The 19,926-nt window shown below is 53.3% G+C and overlaps 11 protein-coding genes across 11 annotated transcripts; 6 read left to right on the top strand and 5 right to left on the bottom strand.

The window, feature by feature from the left end:
* Positions 1–1,423: 1,423 nt before the first annotated feature.
* Positions 1,424–2,872, top strand: N7482_009194 (putative acid phosphatase; the record flags this gene model as incomplete). The annotated part of the gene is given in 5 exon segments (XM_056691318.1): positions 1,424–1,615; positions 1,671–1,946; positions 1,996–2,583; positions 2,598–2,774; positions 2,837–2,872. The coding sequence occupies 5 exon segments, from the start codon at positions 1,424–1,426 to the stop codon at positions 2,870–2,872; spliced, it is 1,269 nt and encodes a 422-aa protein (XP_056539024.1).
* A 322-nt stretch (positions 2,873–3,194) lies between these two features.
* Positions 3,195–5,053, bottom strand: N7482_009193 (MFS transporter; the record flags this gene model as incomplete). Its single annotated transcript, XM_056691317.1, has 2 exons — positions 3,195–4,592; positions 4,646–5,053. The coding sequence occupies 2 exons, from the start codon at positions 5,051–5,053 to the stop codon at positions 3,195–3,197; spliced, it is 1,806 nt and encodes a 601-aa protein (XP_056539023.1).
* Positions 5,054–6,038: 985 nt separating this feature from the next.
* N7482_009192 (uncharacterized protein) lies at positions 6,039–6,323 on the bottom strand (the record flags this gene model as incomplete). The annotated part of the gene is made up of 1 exon (XM_056691316.1): positions 6,039–6,323. One exon carries the CDS (start codon positions 6,321–6,323, stop codon positions 6,039–6,041), a length of 285 nt encoding a protein of 94 aa, XP_056539022.1.
* Positions 6,324–7,081: 758 nt separating this feature from the next.
* Positions 7,082–8,362, bottom strand: erg6 (sterol 24-C-methyltransferase; the record flags this gene model as incomplete). The annotated part of the gene is made up of 3 exons (XM_056691315.1): positions 7,082–7,976; positions 8,059–8,093; positions 8,159–8,362. The coding sequence occupies 3 exons, from the start codon at positions 8,360–8,362 to the stop codon at positions 7,082–7,084; spliced, it is 1,134 nt and encodes a 377-aa protein (XP_056539021.1).
* Positions 8,363–9,034: 672 nt separating this feature from the next.
* On the top strand, positions 9,035–10,265 carry slt11 (Pre-mRNA-splicing factor ECM2; the record flags this gene model as incomplete). Its single annotated transcript, XM_056691314.1, has 2 exons — positions 9,035–9,172; positions 9,234–10,265. The coding sequence occupies 2 exons, from the start codon at positions 9,035–9,037 to the stop codon at positions 10,263–10,265; spliced, it is 1,170 nt and encodes a 389-aa protein (XP_056539020.1).
* Positions 10,266–10,623: 358 nt separating this feature from the next.
* On the bottom strand, positions 10,624–11,153 carry N7482_009189 (LYR motif-containing protein; the record flags this gene model as incomplete). Its single annotated transcript, XM_056691313.1, has 3 exons — positions 10,624–10,718; positions 10,834–11,052; positions 11,081–11,153. The coding sequence occupies 3 exons, from the start codon at positions 11,151–11,153 to the stop codon at positions 10,624–10,626; spliced, it is 387 nt and encodes a 128-aa protein (XP_056539019.1).
* Positions 11,154–11,363: 210 nt separating this feature from the next.
* N7482_009188 (putative ribosome associated DnaJ chaperone Zuotin) lies at positions 11,364–12,832 on the top strand (the record flags this gene model as incomplete). The annotated part of the gene is made up of 3 exons (XM_056691312.1): positions 11,364–11,516; positions 11,589–11,729; positions 11,786–12,832. 3 exons carry the CDS (start codon positions 11,364–11,366, stop codon positions 12,830–12,832), a joined length of 1,341 nt encoding a protein of 446 aa, XP_056539018.1.
* A 707-nt stretch (positions 12,833–13,539) lies between these two features.
* N7482_009187 (uncharacterized protein) lies at positions 13,540–15,372 on the top strand (the record flags this gene model as incomplete). Its single annotated transcript, XM_056691311.1, has 1 exon — positions 13,540–15,372. The coding sequence occupies one exon, from the start codon at positions 13,540–13,542 to the stop codon at positions 15,370–15,372; it is 1,833 nt and encodes a 610-aa protein (XP_056539017.1).
* Positions 15,334–16,232, bottom strand: N7482_009186 (uncharacterized protein; the record flags this gene model as incomplete). Its single annotated transcript, XM_056691310.1, has 3 exons — positions 15,334–15,378; positions 15,589–16,032; positions 16,089–16,232. The coding sequence occupies 3 exons, from the start codon at positions 16,230–16,232 to the stop codon at positions 15,334–15,336; spliced, it is 633 nt and encodes a 210-aa protein (XP_056539016.1).
* Positions 16,233–17,146: 914 nt separating this feature from the next.
* On the top strand, positions 17,147–17,546 carry N7482_009185 (uncharacterized protein; the record flags this gene model as incomplete). Its single annotated transcript, XM_056691309.1, has 2 exons — positions 17,147–17,394; positions 17,432–17,546. Coding segments are annotated over 2 exons (363 nt in total), but the record flags the coding sequence as incomplete, so codon positions are not given.
* A 160-nt stretch (positions 17,547–17,706) lies between these two features.
* On the top strand, positions 17,707–18,143 carry N7482_009184 (uncharacterized protein; the record flags this gene model as incomplete). Its single annotated transcript, XM_056691308.1, is given in 2 exon segments — positions 17,707–17,822; positions 17,834–18,143. 2 exon segments carry the CDS (start codon positions 17,707–17,709, stop codon positions 18,141–18,143), a joined length of 426 nt encoding a protein of 141 aa, XP_056539014.1.
* Positions 18,144–19,926: the final 1,783 nt, after the last annotated feature.

The raw sequence follows: 19,926 nt of genomic DNA, 5'->3' as shown, positions 1-19,926 counted from the left end.
GTCGCGACCAGCGAAAAGACGGGCAGCCCTGACCATCCACGCTCGTAGCGCGTCCATTAACCGGGAGTCAAAAATGGGGTCAGTCCACGCAAATACACGGAACCCGTCCCCAGTGTCACTGATAGGATCCAAAATATTCTTCGGTCAGAGCGCGCGGGGATATCCCCTCTGGTTACCAGTTTAGCTGGGAAATTCTTCGGAAATTTGGCGACATTCCTCTAGGTTTTTTTTACACCACTAGTAGGCCTTTTATTCCTGTTCCGGCTAAACGCCTGCTTCGGGGACACCGTCCTAGGTTAAATGGGTCTGTGGGCTGAAGTACCATCTCACCCCAATTGAAATGTCACCGGCTTGACGAGATTCGCCGATCTGCTCTCTGCTTCCTGTAGCTCGTGTACGGGACGGAGAATTCCCGAGAACATAGAATTCCTCGACCTTCTTGCCAGCGGCATTGGTGGCACCTTGATAATTACAGAAGTGTGTGGGGTCCTTTCATTCCTGCGTGCCTCCCACGTGGGCCTATCTAAAGAAAACTTGGAGGTGCTGTTTCCGGCCTGTCTCTACATTCTACGCAAGCCCAGGTCTAAAGGAAATGAATGCATTGCTTCGCGCTAGTGGCGGCAGTCCGTGCACATAGCTGCCGTTCGGTCCGGCAACAGTCCGATAGTAGAAGATTGGCGATGGTAATTTCCTCTGACTACACGAGTAGTCCTCTAAAGTGAACCGGCACGTTGGGCCAGAGTATGGTCTTTTCAGCGCATAGTGTTTACGGTAATCACAAGTTCTTCCAAAGACTTACGCGGTCAGTTTTGCGCTCGGTCAGTCTTACGCCGGGGATCTAGATTCCCCGGACCGACTATACCGAAGGCAATGCGAGACCGGTTTTGGCCAAAGCTTGTTCCGCTCGGAAGCTTTTTAATCTCTGCATGGAAATTCCTCAGAAGCCCTCGAACCCTTTGTGCTCCGTAATCTATGATCCACAGCCAGTCACGAAGCTTTGGGGCGCAACGTGCAAGGTACGGCGACGCCCCACATCGGCGGCCTGGGCAGTGTCCGCCAATAAACGGCGACAGCACACCCAAGCTCCCCGCCAGTCATTCCCAGTGCGGGTACGCCGGCTTAAAAAGCGGCCAGTCAACCCAGCGTGAGATGCAACGTGCATCCCTGCCACAATACAACCTCGTCTTGTGCGGTGTCTGCGCCGCTCCGGCGTCCGTCGTGCTCTCTAAGCGAAGAGGGGCAATGGAAAGCCATGGCATGTCAATGCGCGTTTCCCCACTGGCAACTGCCGATGCTCCGCTCGGTGCTCTGGGTATAAGATCGTGTGTGTTGCCCGACTGATCGGCTGGTCTGTTTCCTGTTGCATCGTGTGAATTTCCCTCGAAGCGGTCGGTAGAACAGAAAATCAAATCAAACAACCATCATGTTCACCAAGAAGAGCCTGTTCGCTTTCGTCAGCTGCTTGGCCTTGGCCGCAGCAGAGACCTCGACCGTGCAGTACCCTACCGCTGCGGAGATTGAGGCCTCGCGCGAGTCTGTGCTGCCTTACTCGCCGGTCTCCAATGTCCGGGGTCTTGCTTTCGACCGATTTGTCAATATCTGGATCGAGAACACTGTAAGTTTGATCTGTTGGGAGTCGGTTGCAGACTGGCGCTAACATGGACGTATAGGATTTCGACACCACTGCTGCGGACAAGAACTTTGAGGCGCTGGCGAAGGAGGGTATCATGCTGACCAACTACTTCGGCGTCTCTCACCCTTCGGAGCCCAACTACTGCGCTTCCGCTGCCGGTGACGACTTTGGCATGGACAACGACGACTGGCACCAGATCCCCGCCAACGTGTCCACCATCGCTGATCTGTTCGACACCAAGGGTGTTGCCTGGGGCGAGTACCAGGAGGCCATGCCCTATGCCGGTAAGCAAAATAAGCTCTTTCGGTTCACCGTGCGCTTGTTCGTCTGCTAACTGACTCTCGTGTCATTTAGGTTACCAGGGCTTCCGCTACCCGGAGTCCGGGCCGAACGATTACGTTCGCAAGCACAACCCTCTGATCCTGTTCGACTCTGTCACCAACGACGCGGTCCGCCCTCGTCAGATTAAGAACTTCACCTCTTTCTACGAGGACCTGGAGCACCACCGCCTGCCCCAGCACATGTTCATCACCCCGAACATGACTAACGACGCTCACGACACTAACATCACCGTGGCCGGCGACTTCCTCGCTCGCTTCCTTCCCCCTCTTCTGCAGAATGAGTACTTCACCAAGGACACCCTTGTGTTGGTCACCTTCGACGAGACCGCCACCTACAAGCAGGAGAACCGCGTTTACTCCTTCCTCCTTGGCGGTGCTGTCCCTGAGCACCTCAAGGGCACCCAGGATGACACCTTCTACACCCACTATTCGGTTATTGCCTCGCTGAGCGCTAACTGGGGTCTTCCCTCCCTTGGCCGCTGGGACTGCGGTGCCAACCTGCTCAACCTGGTTGCTGAGAAGACTGGCTACGTCAACTGGGAGGTCGATCTCAAGACCATCGCCGAGAACGACTACCTGAACCAGACCTCCCCGGCCCGCTGTCTGATGGTATCTACTCCAAGTTCTCTTCCGAGTGGCCTATTCCTACTGTCCACGAGCGCTGCTCTGCTGGCCACGGTATCCTGGACATCGTCAAGAAGACCTACCACGGCCTCAAGCCTACCTACAACTACCTCAGCCCCATTCCTTACAGCGCCGCTGCTGGCATCAACACTGGTGTTGAGTACACCCGTACTCGAGTGAGTTCCCTTTCCCACTGTCCTATTCTAACGAAGGGAAGATCGACTAATATGTTCTGTAGAAGAACGGCAAGAAGGAGCGCGGCATCACCAACTAAATGCGATCTTCGCATTCAGCGTGAAAAGCCACCAGAACTTCAGACACCGTACCTGATGTTCATCCATTGTCAATTGTGATAGACTGTATATACTGATAACGCATATGGAGGATATCCATCAGTATTTCACGTGCATTTTGTAGGCATTTACTTTGAAAATTGTAGAGATGGGGCGACGGAAATTCACTCTTAATATTCTGGATATATTGTATGACCATAGACATTACTCGTGTAGGCAGCACGTATTCGATATGTGGGAAATGCAAAATGAACAAAACCAGAGATGCAAATGCAGGCAATAATATCGCTCGGTGTAACTTATTTAACCGGCAGCATATGTACTCTTCTTCCGGAGCAACTCGCCAAACTTCCATAGAAAGATGGGCGCCGGAATCCCAATAGCAATCGAAACAAACGCCAGCACGCTATTCCCCCAACCATAATGTAACTTGTCGTACATATACGGCGCGAAAAGCGGGAAACCAAAGCCCGCCAGGGAACGCAGGAATGCGCCTGCCGCAAGCGCACTAGCTGCAAAGCGTGTATACGCGTCGACAATGTAGGTCTGCATGCACTGGAAGGAAATGATAGTGCCTGCGCCGAAGATCGCGGCACCGATATTGGGCGCGATCCAGTGGCAGTGTGTCTGAGCGGTCCAGCCGTAGATGAAGAGGCCAGTGGGCAGGCAGATGGCAGCGACGCCGAGGAGGGGCACGCGGAACTCTGGGCGGCCAACGCCGTTGTTGCGGGCTTTGAGGCGCTTGTAGATGCGGTCGTTGAGCGGGGCGCAGATCTGCGACCCGCACCAGAAACCGGCACCAAGGGAAATGTAGTTGAGGCCGCCGATACCGATGGACTCGTTGTAGTATTTTTCGCTTGTCCAGAGAGCTGGGAAGGTGGAGAGGACGAGGTACATGATGCCGTAGACGTAGGCCATGTAGAAAGCTAGCACTTGGACGATGGATTGGGTGAGCAGTAGACGGAAAGGTCGGATAAGAGACCCGCGGAGGACTTGAGCGAGCGTCTTCTTCTGCATTTCTGCCTCGGTTAGGTAGGAGTTGTCGCCGGTCTCCTTGCGGATACGCTTGGCTCGAGTACGTAGGATGCGAGGGCCGTAGGTTTCGCGCAGGAAGAAGAGGCCCATGAGCTGGATGAGCCCGTCTGCAATCGACACCGAGTAGAAGACCCAGCGCCAAGTAGTGTTCTCAGCAATGAAGCCGCCCGCGATAGGGCCGAGGGCAGGTCCTAAAAGCGGGGCAAGGCTGTAAATGGCGATGCTCTTGCCTCGCTCTTCTGGTTTGAAGCAGTCAGATAGAACACCGCCGCCAACTGCGAGTGGAGCACTCCCGCCGAGTCCTGCAAAGAATCGACAAATGATCAACTGCGTCTTAGTCTGGGACACGCCACAGCCGATATTGAAGATCAGGAAAAATAGGTTGGATAGCTGGAGAACGATGGTACGGCCATAGATCTCTGAAAGGGGTCCGAGAAAGAGCGGGCCAACGGCGTAGGCAAGAACGAAAATAGAAAGCATGAGCTGGGAGACGATTTGGTCTGTGACGTTGAATTGCGCGGCGATAGTGGTCAAGGCCGGTGCTACCATGGAAGAAGATACGGGCGAAATGAAAGTGAACATGGAGACAGTAATGGTGGCAGCCCATTTCTTCTTGTTGGGCCAATTCTTAGGGTTTTCTGGATCATCAGGGCCATCCCATGTTACCTAGAGACTCTGTTAGATTGGCAATATGGATGGGAGCTTCAAGGGACTCTCACTAGCTTGCCAGCACGACGAGATTTCGTGGATCGTGCCGTCGTGGACTTCTCTAGCTCCGACGCTGGATGCTGGCCTCTTTCCAGGTCCACATCCCGCTCGTTCGCGATCCCGCCTCTTACCTCCCAAATAGTATCGGCATCATCGGCAGCCACGGATGAATTATCTGTCTCGTCGTCGTCACTGTGACTGTGATACACAGTGTTGTCGTCTGGGTACCTCGCAGAGTGGACGCGGTCAAGATCTGGTGCATCCGGGTTTGATTTTGACCTCAGTCTTGACTTGATAGACTCCGCAAGACCTCCGGGAGGGGCCTGTGTCCGCGATGCGGGGTTCTCAATGTTGGAGCTGGCATCCGAAGTAGAAGCAGAGTGTGTCGATGCGTGGTCGTGTTCGTCTTTTTCCGACATTGCTGTAGTGCATGTAGTCTATGCAGTTGGGCCAAGGAGATGAAAAGTGGAAATATATTTAGCAAGGAAGAAAATCCTGCCCAAGCAATAGATACAAATTTTTCCCACCTCACGCGACACACTAAAGTCAGTGAGCAAGCCGCAGGAATGCTATTTATATGAACTTCACAACGGATTCCAAGCTTCCGCGGGCGGACAGCATAAAACCTCCGACTGGAGTGCACTAGGTGATAATCGAGCCTTAAAACCGCGTCTCAGACGGGTCCTCTCCTCCGTTGCCCCCATCGATTCCATTCACCGACACTGCGATAGGCTCAATAGCAAAGCTTGACAGGGGTTTGGCACCGGACGGGGCCCATAGGCCCCGCCAAGAGATAAAAATTCTGGTCTGCAGCGGCCTGAACCGGCATGGCCACCGCTTTTCAGGGAAAGAAGCGGAGGTATAGCGGGTCAAAACGTGGGCAAACGTGGGCGAGAACACTGTCAATGCCGGTTCCGGCTGGCTGACTCAAATTGTTCGGCACTTCGGCACGCCGGTCACGTGAAGCGGACCGTATGCTAGTCAGGATGCCATAGTGATGGGTTTCGGAATTATACATAGTTCATCTACAGTGGGGCGGGCTCCTTTGAAGTGTATAAAAAGCTACCTGAACACCTACCACGATGGAGTCTGCCGAAGGAAATCCCACATCAGTGGTAAAGCCCCATAATAACCTAGGATTATGTCAGTAAGATGAACATTTTCCAAAGCACATGAGATTTTGCATAGCACTAGATCTTGTTTGATTTTGGCCCGGAAGACAGGGGCGGCCCATTTGCTAGATTACTTCTCAGTTTTGAGGTCCTCCACTCGGGCTGCTTGCAGGTCACCAGGCCCACCAGGCTGAACAGACCCTTCTGCAACAAGGTCGTATTCGTCAAAGGGGAACGTCCAGGCGGATGGAGTTCTTTCACAAAGCTCTTGTGGAAGCTACGTGTAAGGACCTTAAGCAATCCTTTGTCCCAGTGGGGCGGACTTAAGAGCATTGTTGAAAGCACGGCCTGCCTGCACGTATTCGAAGAATGCCTTGAGCGCGTTATCCGCTTGCTGGGCCGCGTCATATTCATCCTCTCCTGCGGTTTCGAATACAATTAGCGAGAGCAAGGAGCTGTCGACTTCAGTAAGTCGTTCCTCCAGATCTTGCATGGGATTTGGGTGGGCGTCGGGGTACATAAGGCGCAAGAGCTCGGCGGCTGAGGGTTGGTGGTATGTATTTCGTGAGGTTGACATGATGAGAAAGACTCTTGAGTATGGAGGTTGAGTTGTATGTTGTTTCAGTGGGTTCTTGAATAACGTGTTGTGGGTGGGCGCTGATGATGTATCCAGGAGATAGGTAGAAAAGAAGGGACTTATGCAGAAAGAGGTTGGGGTTTACCGGCGTTTGCAAGCATGATCCGACTTACGGTAGGGCTAAAGGTGCTGAAAAAGCAAGCAAGGTGAAGCCTACAGACGTGTAAACGGGCAAGCCTGATTCAAACCATCATGGAACAACTGGCACCATTCCGGCTTGGGCTGGGGCTAAAAGTACACGAAGGTCAATATGCAGATATAGAACAATGTCGGTCCTTTGCTCATCATTCTTGCCTCAATAACTATTACATATCTATGACAGTCCAAGAGAAACAATGGGGAAAAAAAATACAAAACATAAACATCACCACCCTCCAAGAAGAAAGTGACACGAGGACTCGATCTCCGCCGAGAGCAGGGTAAGATCAGAGCCAGAAAGATCTCACGTCTCAGCCGCACCGCAGGTATTCGAAATAATGACAGCAGAAGCTAAGTACATGGTAACATCGTAGGGGTAATGAGGAGATGAATAGGAACGGGATCAACGAAGCCGCCAGACGAGAGGAAGAAAATAGTGTATGTGTGCGGGTGCGGAGGAGGAAAAATAAAAGGCAGGGCAGCGCTGTGTGTATATCACCGGCCAAGAGAAATCGGAATTGGAATCACGAAGAACGACATGATGCAACATTTGAACCCCTTTACTCGGGCTTCTTGCCGACCATCAGGTACATGGGCGTGAAGAGATTCTTCTGCGCACCCTCCACCAGGCAGTCTGCAGCCAAAGCCAGGCTGTCGGCGGTCTTTTGCGAGCCCTTAGGGAACAGGCCGATGGTCTCGCCGGCACCGACGAAGCGGTGGGCAATACCACGGCCCCACCAAGTCATGCGGGCGATGGTAAACAAGTCCCACATGGAGCCCATGTGCTTGAAAGAACCAGCCAGAGGGTAGTACCAGGGAGTAGCGTCGGGGCGAGCCGCGAGATCCTCGTTGTGCAGGAGCTCGAAGCCAGCGTCGCGCATAGCCTGCACGCCCTCAGAGATGCGGACCATGTTGGAGATACCGTCACCCTGCTCGATGCCCAGGCGAATGCGACGGTGCTCCGGGTCGTCGTTGTTGTACTCATCGGTCATGAGCCACTCGTAGACACCAAAGGTGCCACCGGGCTTGAGCACGCGGAAGATCTCGCTGTAGACGCCAACCAGCTCGGGAGCGTGAACGGTGGCCTCGATTGCGTAGACGGCGTCAAAGGTGTTGTCCGCGAACTTCATTTGCATGAAATCACCCTTGACGAAGGCCATCTTGTCCGTCAGGCCCTGCTTGACGGCGTAGTGAGTAGCGCGGTCGATCTGGTAGTCGTTGTTGTTAAGACCGGTGACGTGGGCACCAGTGAACTTAACCATCTCACGGGCAGGGCCACCGACGCCGCAGCCCACATCCAGAACCTTCATGCCCTCGGTGATACCGGTCTGCATGGCGAGGTAATGCTCGTGGCGGGCGATGGCCTGGTTGAAGGGCTCCCCGTAGGCGAAACGGCAGAAATGGAAGGAGGTACCCCAGCCGTACTCGTAGAAGTCGGTGGCCAGGTTGTAGTAACTGTTTGCGACGTTAGTACACAGGGGTATTTTGTGTTGCGCAAACCGCAATTGGAGACATGGAGAGGGGGACATAGACATACTGCCGAGTCAGGGTGGCGTATTCCTTGCGACGGGCCTGTTCCACATTGCAGATCAGTAAAAGCACATTTGCATTTGCGAAATTTCTCTTCTTGTCCATACCTCACGAGTCTCGGCGGTCTCCTCGACGTGACCCTTGTTGTCCCAGTGCTTGAAGTACTCGTCGACGGCGGCCTTCTGGGCAGCAGAGTCCTTACCGTGCATGGCAGTCAGACCGCCGCGGACCTTGGCCGACTTGCCGTGCATAGCCTGGTTGAATGCGGCATCGCGCGCAACGTCCTCGTGTTCCAGAGCAGTAGGGGCCATGGTCAAGAAAGGAAGAGAGGTGGATTGGTATTAAAAAGGGGGGGTGGAGCCGGAGGAATTGAGGGATTGAAGGGAGGAAAGGGACAATGGTCCGTAAAGAAGTAACAAAAATAGCAATTGGGGAAGCCCAGAAGCTGCGGAGAAGCGAAGAAGAGTGATTTGAAACAGAGAGCGAGGGAGTGGAAAGGTGGTCAAGAAGGATAAATAGGGTGCGCTCAAAGGACAACTTTTTGGCGGACTGAAAAAGGCCAGGCCAATCACAAACCCCTGAGCGCGTGCTTAGCAGCTAGGCCCAAGCAGGTTGGCGGCAGCCTTGCGGAGGGCCAATCAGCGGCGGTTGACCCGCGGGACTAGAACTTCCGGGAGGTGGCTGCGCCGGATGGAAAGGGCCCCGGCGATATCTGTGGGTGACCTGATCTTGCGGGGGGCGCGACGACGGAGCATGAAGGTCGACACAAGGCTGCAGCTCACGCAGACAGACTTGCCGGGAGTCACCGAAAAGATCCCGAGCGCTCATCAGGTCACTCAGTGGAATTGCCGGGACTGCTTAACGTCTGTCACCTCTTCCAAGTCACGTGGCTCACCAGCCACACACCGCCACTATCGATAATCATAATCGTCTTTGTCCGCTTCTTCTTGACTGAGAGTCATCCCAGCTATCCACCACCCACCATGCCCCCCCAGATCAAGCATGATCTCAACCGCTCCGGCTGGGAGTCCACCGACTTCCCGTCCGTGTGCGAGAACTGCCTTCCCGAAAACCCGTACGTGCAAATGCTGAAAGAAGACCACGGCGCCGAGTGCAAGATTGTAAGTTTTTCCGCGTCCCAGAGCTCCCACTCCTACACTCGAGCTAACACCAGACAATTAGTGCACGCGGCCCTTCACTATCTTTCGCTGGAAGGCCGACCGGACCTCGCGCCAGAAGCGCACTAACATCTGCCTTACCTGCGCGCGCCTGAAGAACTGCTGCCAATGCTGCATGCTCGATTTGTCATTCGGCTTGCCGCTGCAGGTCCGCGATGCGGCGCTGAAGATGGTCGCCCCGGGCCCCGACAGTTCTATTAACCGCGAATACTACGCGCAAAACCACGAGAAGGATATCGAGGATGGGGTTGGTGCTATCGAGGAATACGAGAAGACAGACGATAAGGCGCGCGAGCTGCTACGCCGCCTCGCCAACAGCGAACCCTACTACCGCAAGCCACGGCGCATCGAGGGACCCCCAGCGGCAGATGGCGAGGAAGGAGAAGAGGCTGGCCCGTCGGAACAGCCCCGAACACAAAGTCGATATGGAAATGGTCCAGGCCCCGTCCGCACAAGCGAGAGCCGTCTCGGAAATAGGCTGCCCGGCCGTGGAGGTGCGCGCGGGGGTCGAGGTGCAGGCCGTGGTGGCCGCCCTTTCCCTAGCACCGCCCAGTTGCCCCCATCAGCGGAAGACGTCAGGCCCCCGCCCGACCCTAACGTAACCTCACTCTTTATCACCGGTGTCGAGGACGACCTCCCCGAACATGCGCTCCGCGCGTTCTTCACGGAGTTCGGTCAGCTTCGCTCGCTGGTCTGCTCCCACCGCTCACACTGTGCGTTTATCAACTACGTCAACCGCTCCGACGCCGAGACTGCTGCAGAGAAATGTCAAGGCAAGGCTATCATCCAAGGCTGCCCACTGCGCGTGCGCTGGGGCAAGCCCAAGCCGCTGGACAATATGGACCGGGAGGAGCGAATCAAGAATGCTCGAGATGGACGGTCAGCACTTGGTCCAGCTGCAAAGGGTGGCTCGGGCAAGAAGGCGATCACAGCGGCCGGCGAGAGCGCGGGTCAGCAGGAGAAGGAGCAGACCTACACTGTGGCCCCGCCTCCAGGCTCGGGCCCCGTCCAGTACGCCAGTATGTCTGGCGACTGATCAAACCGCAGCCTCAAAACGGTTCTTTGCGTTTCTTTTCTTCTTTTGTTTGAGTGCAGGTGATCATGAGGATGGAAGTGACTTGCATGACGCGGATTTACAAAGCGGGCGTTGACACGGATTGGTTCCTGGTTCTTGTTTGTATGTAAGTGTATGCAGATCTATCACAGTCGAAAATACCCCGGAGACGCCAAAAGCAATACAAAAGAGTCGGGTATATTATAATACATGTTTCCAGTTCCACCTCCACAGGTCCTGCCTTCTATTTTACGGTTCCGGATGCCTGGTGTAGTACTTCGACCGCTCGGAATCGTAGAGGCGCGGTATGCAAAGTGGTAGATTGGTTGGACGGATCGGATTAGGAGGAGCAGGCTTTGTGAATCTTGACATTCTTGTCACCGACTTTAATGGAGTCGTTGTCACCGCGCTCGATCTCCTCGTGGATCCGGAGTTCTAGATGAACGAGGGTGCGTCAGTCTCGGGTCTGCGGGATAGCAAGTTTGTCCTCGTCGCGGCCACTGCCAGTACGAAAACTTCCATGACCAGGAAGACACAGCCTGTCACTTACCCCACTTGGCAGACTCGTCGCCAACTTCCCGGGCGCCCTGCACCAGATTGTGTCGCAAGATGTTGGCCACCTCGATGGCGTGGTTGATCTGCATACCACTGTCGATGCCAACACGGCGGTTCTGGTCGAAATTCCGACGCGCCTCCTGACGCGCAGCGAGCATCACTCGTGTGTCATCTAGGTTTACCGCATTAGTACCTTTGACAGTCACAGAAACGGCTGTTGCGGAGGGTGGTGCAGAACAAACCTCTAAATGCGACCCGGGTAGCGCGCAGAATCTGCCGGTAAGCACTCAGTGCAGTAAAATTGGGTGCAGCCATTATGAAAAGCCGAAAGAATCGCAAAGAATCAGTTCCGGAGAGAAGGAAAAGGTATCTGAGACTGTTAAATCATGAAGTCCCATCACGCATAACCGGGTTATCCAAGTTCTGATTGGCGGGCGGCCAATCGCGGCAGAAAAAAAGGCAGGCAAAAAAAACCAACTACTCCTCCCACAAACGTTCGAGACCTCCTCATCACCCCCTCTTACAATGGCTTCTGTGCAGGTTGTCAACGTCCCCCTCCCCTCTCTGCCTTCGGGCTGGAGTGCCGACAAGGATTTCAAGCCCATCGGTGCCCTCTCGGCTGCTACCCAGCGCAACATTGAGCCCGTGGGCCCGCACTTCCTCGCCCACGCTCGCCGAGTATGTGTTTTTAGTGAAACTCTTGCCTGCTGATGCGGGCAGTGATGAAGATCGGCTCTAACAATTCTATAGAAGCGCCACGCCCGTACTTTCTCCGAGGATGAGCGCATTCAGGCTCAGCAGAACGTCAAGAAGACCGAGGAGGAGGAGGATGATGATATCTCCGAGGATGAGGACCCCGTGATGCTCACCCGTGACGCGAAGGACTGGAAGGTCGGTTTATTTCGAGCTTACATCCCCTGCCTTGTACTTTTGCTAATTCCTAGCAGGCCCAGGACCACTACGCCGTTCTCGGCCTGACCAAGTACCGCTGGCGCGCTACCCCCGAGCAGATCAAGCGTGCCCACCGTAAGAAGGTCCTCCGCCACCACCCCGACAAGAAGGCCGCCATGGGCCAGCGTGACGAGAACGACAACTTCTTCAAGTGCATCCAGAAGGCCACCGAGCTGCTCCTAGACCCTGTCCGCCGCCGCCAATTCGACTCCGTCGACGAGGCCGCCGACGTCGAGCCGCCCAGCAAGAAAGACCTCCAGAAGGGCAACTTCTACAAGTTGTGGGGTCCTGTCTTCAAGGCCGAGGGCCGCTTCTCCATCAAGCAGCCCGTGCCGCAGCTCGGCAACGAGGACTCCACGCAGGAGGAGGTCGAGACCTTCTACAACTTCTGGTACAACTTCGACAGCTGGCGCACGTTCGAGTACTTGGACGAGGATATTCCCGATGACGGCGAGGGCCGTGACCAGAAGCGCCACACTGAGAAGAAAAACGCCAACGCCCGCCGCAAGCGCAAGTCCGAGGACATCGCCCGTCTGCGTGAATTGGTCGATGAGTGTCTCGCTCTCGACGAGCGCATCAAGAAGTTCCGCCAGCAGGCCCGTGCCGGAAAGGACGCTAAGCGCAAGGCGAAGGAGGACGAGGCTAAGCGTCTGGCTGAGGAGAAGGAGCGTGCTAAGGTTGAGGAGGAACAGCGCAAGAAGGAGGCTGAGGAGACTGCCAAGGCCGAGCGCGAGAAGAATAAGAAGTCCAAGGAGGCTGCCAAGAATGCCGCCAAGAAGAACAAGCGTGTTCTGAAGGGCTCCGTGAAGGATGTCAACTACTTCGCTGACGGCGAGGCCTCCGCCGCGCAGGTCGACTCTGTCCTGACCGATGTTGACCTCGTCATGGCTAAGATCGACACCGATGAGCTTGCTGCTCTGGCTGAGCGTCTGACGATCGCTGGCAAGGACAGCGGTGCTGTTAAGGCTGCTTGGGCTGCCGAGTCCAAGCGTCTGGTTGATGCTGGCAAGCTGAAGGACGGCGATGTCAAGACTTTCGCTTGATTTATAGATTGGGCTGGCCCTGTGGCCTGCTGGTGATGACTTGACTCCCTTTGATGCCATATAGAGATGAATACACTATTTCGAAGGTAGTTTCTATCTTCAATGCCTTTTCACCGTTGTTGCAGACAGATAATCTGACTGGATGGTTTAAGTTCTCACATACCTACAGTACTAGACCCAGTAAACATACATTTCTGGTGTGTTTAAGCCAGACGTTGATCCTTAGGCCTGGAAGGTTTCTTTCATTTTGACTAGAGGCAGTATAGAACGCGAATCGCAAACGGAATCGGATGCGTCTCATTTCGGTTATTCAAGACATATAATCGGATGAAGCCAATATACCATGCTCAATTGGGGTCGTCAATATATATTCATGTTCCTTTTAGTACACTTTGATCGCACACCCAAAGCGAAGAAGACCCCGCAGCTTAGTCGAGCACGCAGTTGGACTATCTCCGGTATAGTCTGAAACCAGTCTCCTCTGATTTACAGAACCCCACCTAACCAGTGTGCATCATTCATAAATACACCAAGCCAAGCTTGTCAACGCGGGCGGCCCGTTGAAAAATGATCGGGGATTACGTTATCGGAGTTCAGATTCCCCGACCCACTCGGCTGTTGGAGTCATTCCCACTTGGCCCCTCTCCGGGCTAATCTAGAACTTGCCGTCTGCATATATCACCGGCTGGTAAGGCACTGTTTTCGTCATGTCACAAGAAGGCCAGGACGAGAGGACCAGTTATGCTGAGCCACATGAACTCCTCGCAAGGAGTGATAGCTGGATATGCGGCCAATATTCTCAAAGTGCTGATATCTTTACCTCCGATAAATTAAGCTTGGATGCTCCTGCTTTTCATGCAGGGAATACTTTGAACCCGCAATTGCTGGATGCAAACAATCTGTGTTTTCTTGAAACCAGCTTCGATGCCCCCGATATGTCATCTACAATCCCATGTCCGACGGAGCATGAGCTAGGAACGGACAGTTTTCCTGCGTCGTTCTCGTCCCTGGATGCATTCTCTGATATGATGAACATGCACTCTGGCGCAACAAGTCCTGGATATGGCCAACCCCAAAACATCCCAGCTATCCAATCTAATAGTAGGATGGACAGTCTACCATGGAGCTGGGGATGCGATCCCAATACCCTTGATCCTTTTTTATCGTCAGAACCTTACGAAGACCCTGTCCCTCCTGCTCGTCTCTACCGAAGTTTCTCGCACCTACCTCAAAGTAGAAACGGCCTACCTCGGCGCAGGAGTCGGTATCTTGTCTCGCGATCAGCTGAAAGCTCCGCTCCTATTCATGTTCCTTCTGCGAAAGAGATGAATCCAATGCAAAGATGGCAGGAATCTCCACCGGAAGACGAGCCGGCATCGCTCACGGCGATTATGAATGCTATGGATGAGATGCCGACAAGTCAGAGTCCAGGCCAAGGCCAAGGCAGCGGCAGCAGGCCGACCAATCCCTTCCGACACTATCGTCAATCGGCATCCATAACGAGCGGTGAAATCAGTGCCTCTTCGGCGGACTCAGCTTGCTCATCTGCCGGCCGATCCACACCGCAAAGCAGCCAAAGCCGTCGATCAAAGGGGCGAATTGCAAAGAGCAAAGCTAAGCCGTGGAACGATACTAAGCCGCGCATATTCTGTTGCACTTTCTGCTGCGACCGCTTCAGAAGCAAGTATGACTGGGTGCGACACGAGAAGTCGTTGCATCTGAGCCTGGAGACTTGGTATTGCGCACCCCTCGGGCCATCCGTTGTCTCTCAGACCACCGGACGAGAGCACTGCGCATACTGCAATGCTCTGGATCCATCTCGGGAGCACCTGACTGAAGAGCATAATTATGAGGAATGCCAGAATCTTTCTAAGGCTTCCCGCTCATTCCGCCGGAAAGACCATCTTGTGCAACATCTTCGCCATGTGCATCAGGTCAACACTGTACCGCTCCTCGACGAGTGGAAGGTGGAGACCAAGAACATTACATCGCGATGTGGATTCTGCGATGAGAACCTGCACGATTGGGATCAGCGCATCGAGCACATCGGCGAGCATTTTCGCTCGGGATGCACAATGAAGGACTGGCAGGGCGACCACGGATTTCCGCCATCCATCACAGCGCAGCTGAGGAATGCGTTCCCGCCATATCTCATCGGTGCCGAATCTAAGAGCATGATCCCCTTCTCGTCAACCAACGCTGATGTACGGGATCACTATGCACAAATGTCTTCTCGCGTGGACGCCGCCAAGGGAGACGGAGGTATCGGGCAGGAGCCCGCCACGGCTGTCCCAGTTGATCCGATGAAGTCGCAGTTTGACAACTTCTTGGGTAATTTCACGCGCCATTTGGGGCAGTTTGCGCGACAGCAGATGCAGAGTGGGGTGATCCCTACAGATGAGATGTTTCAGCAAGAGGCGAGGAGGGTTATTTTTGATTGTGAGGATGCTTGGGATCAAACTATTGCCGACAATCCGGAGTGGCTGTCTTCATTTCGACGGCTACACTGTGATCCCGAGGGCCCAGTCGGAAATGGTTGATTCTGGCTGTAGAAGATATAAATGGGGATATTATGTTTGCGTCTTCTAGACCTTGGCCAGAAACTTTTAACAGAGGTCTAACACGCGACGGCATCGATTCATGAGAATGCTTGACTAATCACTTCTATATCGTCTCCATGGCCGCACTACAACTCTAATCTCTTCAAAGCAATCAATCAGTGGGTGTCACAAGAAAGGCAGATTGAAATGTCTTACCAAGTCATACCAGCCACCACCCGCAAACTGACACGCGCTCGGCCCATGGTTCTCAAATCCTGCACTTTCATAGAATTTTATCAAGTAGTCATGGGCGATAAGTAGGATGTTCTTTGCTGGTATTTCCTCCTGCCTGACGAATGCAATATACGCCTTCACAAGAGCCTTTCCAATCCCCCTCCCTTGAAATTCGGGAATGGTGACAACTGAGTGTATAGCGAGGTTTTCACCCTTTGGGTCGTGTCCGACAGTCTGACCATCGAGTACACAAGGCTCATTGGCTGGCTGAGATTCCCAGTTTGCAGGCATATGCATTGATGATTCTGTGATAGAATTGGAGGATAGCTTGTTCCCGATAACGTGGCCGATATGGCGATCCCCGTTTTCAGTCTTGAGGAAAAGACCCAAGCTTAGCTCTGGGGACATGGTGAGCCGGTATCGGAACTGTTATCCGTTTAGCATGATGTTAAAAGTTTGAAAAACGAAATACCATTCTTTACCTTCTCCTCCGAACATCGCTCGTGCTCCGGAAACGTACTTTCAACAACAACGCAGGATTTGACGTCGGCAACCGACAGAGGCCGCACAAAGGCATTTAGCCCCGACAATCCGGGGCATTGCGCAAGACAGTCGCGAGGAGACATAGCGAGGTTCAGAAGCGACGAGAACAAGGATCCTATTTTGGAACCAGATTTTGTCGTCCCTATGGGAATTGGTGTGTTTTATACATGCAGCTATTACTCCCACCTGACTCACACCCTCCGGCCCACATCTTGCACCTTTCCGCACCTTACGCCCTACATGTGGGGCAGGCGGGTCTGAAGAGAAATGGGGTTGAGGATCAGTAGGCAATCCGTAAGTACTTGAAAGAAGTGGTTCAAGAAATGCTTCTTTTATCGTATTTGGTCCAAGGGAGGCGTCATTCGCCACCTTGGGAATCGCAAGGGTTATGAAGCGCGTGTCGGCAAGCGGAAGGATGCGCGCTCTATGGATGAGCAGCGTCGACTAGTTGATGTCTTAGGCATTCCAGAGTACGGAAGAGTAAGTCATGGATGCCGTTCATTTGCAAGATAATTTTATGATCAGATCCGCAATTCTGTATCTGCATTGTCGCTAGCCCGGTGTCCGTCCCCTCATGGAGTAAGCCTCTTCAAGTAAGTTCTCGACCGTTACTGTTCAGCAACGCCTGAGTGTTTCAGAATACATCCGCTGTATCTACAGCTCAGAGCCTAGAATTAGGCACAGTGTCTTTGGAACGCGAGGGTTTCCCACTCACATTAAACCCCTGAAATAGCGAAATCACTACCATTGCCAACTTTACTACACCGAGGGTTATCCCCCGCTGACTGTCTCTTGGGGTGGATACGCGCCGACTGTTTATCTCGGAAAGAACAATTACTATATATTCAACTTCCAGAATGACTGTCACCGAGCCGAATGGTGACGCCGTAGATAGCGGGTCAAAAGAGCTCTCTCTGCGCGCTATCACGTACAGAACGTATGCCACCGCATTATCCAATGGCAAGTCCCTCCGCGAAAACTTTGGAACTTCACAGTTCCTGTCGACCATCCATCTTGGACGCTCTCTGGCGAGGACAGGGCACCTATATTCGTCAACAAGGTCGCAAACGATACATATACCACGGAAAGTCGCAATTATTCGATATATTCCTCAACTCCGAACCCGATCGCTTCGAAGCCTCCACAGACACAAGCGAATACGTCCTATCCTAATTTATGCAAGCAAAGAGACTATCGACAGTATTTGCGGAAAACGAATATACTTCTATCGCAAAATACTATTGTGTATTTGACACCAACGAATAGCTTATCCTAGCCATAGTCCCTTCATATCCACAGGCTTAGGCGGCCAAAATTATAAACACGATGGTTCGCGAGACCATACTACTAATAGGGTTATCCTCTTCTCTCCGGGGATGGCCGGGGGGACTTACTGAAAAAGAAGACGAAAGGGAAAGGGCCTAACTATAGCTAGGGACCTAAAAGAATAGCGGGTGGTCAACCCGTCTCCCTCAATTACGCTCGAGGTTGCGTTCTCGGAAACGATGTCGATATCGAATTCCGATATCTAGGTTCGGTTAAACCCTCATGATAGCAATGCTGATATATGCCTCACACTCTGGATCAATAGGTCTCGGCCAGAAATCCGGATTGAAAAATAGGAGTGGCAAAACAACAAGATCCATTGCTCCTGGGTCACTTGGATACCAAACGTAGGGATCAGGTCAGGGTTACCTAGTTACCTATCATCCATTGACGATCCCGCTCAAAAGTCTGTTCCATCGCCAATCAAGGTGCCCACGGGAGAAAGATGTCGAAATCTCGCAACAACAACTGGAGGAAATCGCAGAGACCATCTGGGAAGCACAGGACTAGTGCGAGAAGAGTGTTCTATCCCCCGCCCAGTTGAACAGCCTCAATATGTGGATGAGCATTCGTGGACTGCAGTACTCCCGGATCTACAAGACGGCAGTGATTCTACGCCAAAGCAAAACCAACAAGAAGTCTGGAGACACACCTGGGGTGAAGATTAAATTTGGGGATTGAAATCACCGTTGCCGCTACATTGGGAAACAAACTTTGCAAGTTTGGGCCGACTCTCTCCAAATCGCTGGAGGCATAGGATATTGGGCTGTTGGGACCTGTGTAATTGCCTTCCTACGTGCAGCAGCACATCCAAGGATGGCTGGGTAATCATATGCATGATAAATGATCCTGTTGCTTTCTGAGCACCAGCCTCGTCCATAGTCTAGTAAACACAGATAATGGAGTACTACCTTGTGCTCCACTTTGTGCATATTATATCTAGTTTGCCAATATTTTACTGTGGGTGGGATTGCTGGCGCTCTATTCGAGTCGTGATCTACACAGTGGAGGGGCACGATGTGGAGCGTGGCAGCTGCCAAACCAGGCCGAGTTGCATGCCAATCACTAGTCTGGACAGTTGCCTCCAGTCCCCGCCGAGCCCAGGTGTATGCCAATTCAGCATATTGGTGTGATTTAAAAGTTCGTTCGGAATCCATTTCGGTGATGTGTAATAGACCTTTCGCTATCACATCGATCTCTTTCGCAGCATCCTCCAATGTTCTTATCCTATGTCTCTCCACGCCGTGGACGACTTCCATTCTGGAGCCACGACTAAAGCAGCGGATAGAAATAGAAACAAGAGCTCTTCTTGATTGATTGGTCTTGCAAGCATTCACTGTGCCACAGTCTGTGCGAAACCGTCTCAACCCTTAAAGTTGATGGAGCATCCTTCCAGAACTCATTAATCCAGTCACGCTGTTTCTAGGATCCCCAGGACCTCCAGAATCAACACCCAAGATGGCTATCCATGAATGATCTTGTTTGAAATTCGATCTTCCGATGTTAGTCCCGGCTCGTGCTTCAGAGGTAGACGATTCACCCCATTGTCCGACTCGCGCAGACGAAGCTCCTCTCCGTCAATGCTTGATGGTCATCCATCCGTAGGGCAGGTTGAAATACCTCATCCAATAGAGGAACAGATTTGAGAACTACTACGTCTACTTTAGCTGATACTATATATGAGTCAACCCTGAACAGGCGAACAACAACACGTGTCGTGTAAGCTTGGAAAAAACCACTTCCCCCCAGGAGTGTGAAAACAGATACACTGCCCATTCGCAGCCGATGGAATCATGCAAGGTCCCAAAATATCTGCCGCTCGCCACTATACGGAAATTTCTTCAACCGCCTCGTCGGGATCCATCGAAACCAACGTGTTTAAAGCCGTCAGTCAATGAACCTCCGCGATTAGCCAGGCCGGACCCGCGCGAACAAATATAGAAACCGCATCCAAAGCGAGATCCCAGCGAGACAGAACCCCCGCCACCAAGTCCTCCGGGCACGCAAGCCGGCAATCCCAGACCCTGTCGGCGATCGTCTCCAGCGGGCTGGAGGGTACGTACGCCCGATACGTAAGCCGGCGAGGCGCCAGCCCCACTCCACGACGATCCGCGTGACATCATCGGAATGGCCGTGGGCAGGGGCTCCGGGCAACAAATGCAGCAAATGAGTGGAGTCAAGCCCACCCATTCTTTTGGCGGGCTGGGTTGCTCGGCCAGCCTGGCCTGAGGACTCTCGGATTCCCGTACTGCCTACACTCCGCTCATTCTGAGCTTACGATTACTCCATGTCCCACCGAAGTATACGTACGCCTGCAGGAACGGAGCATGGGCGATCGTCCGCCTGGCCTGAAACACGGACGCTGGGGGGCCCGCGCTGGGTCCCCCGCCACTAGAAAAGCCCAGTTATTAAACTGGGGCTGGTAGTCCACTTGGCTTCTTATTCTGGGCT

Source organism: Penicillium canariense, assembly GCF_028826845.1.
Source record: "Penicillium canariense strain IBT 26290 chromosome Unknown utg000007l_segment0_segment0, whole genome shotgun sequence".
Taxonomy (NCBI): domain Eukaryota; kingdom Fungi; phylum Ascomycota; class Eurotiomycetes; order Eurotiales; family Aspergillaceae; genus Penicillium; species Penicillium canariense.
The sequence above is the reverse complement of the archived record's forward strand: the minus strand, read 5'-3'. Positions and strand labels throughout refer to the sequence as shown.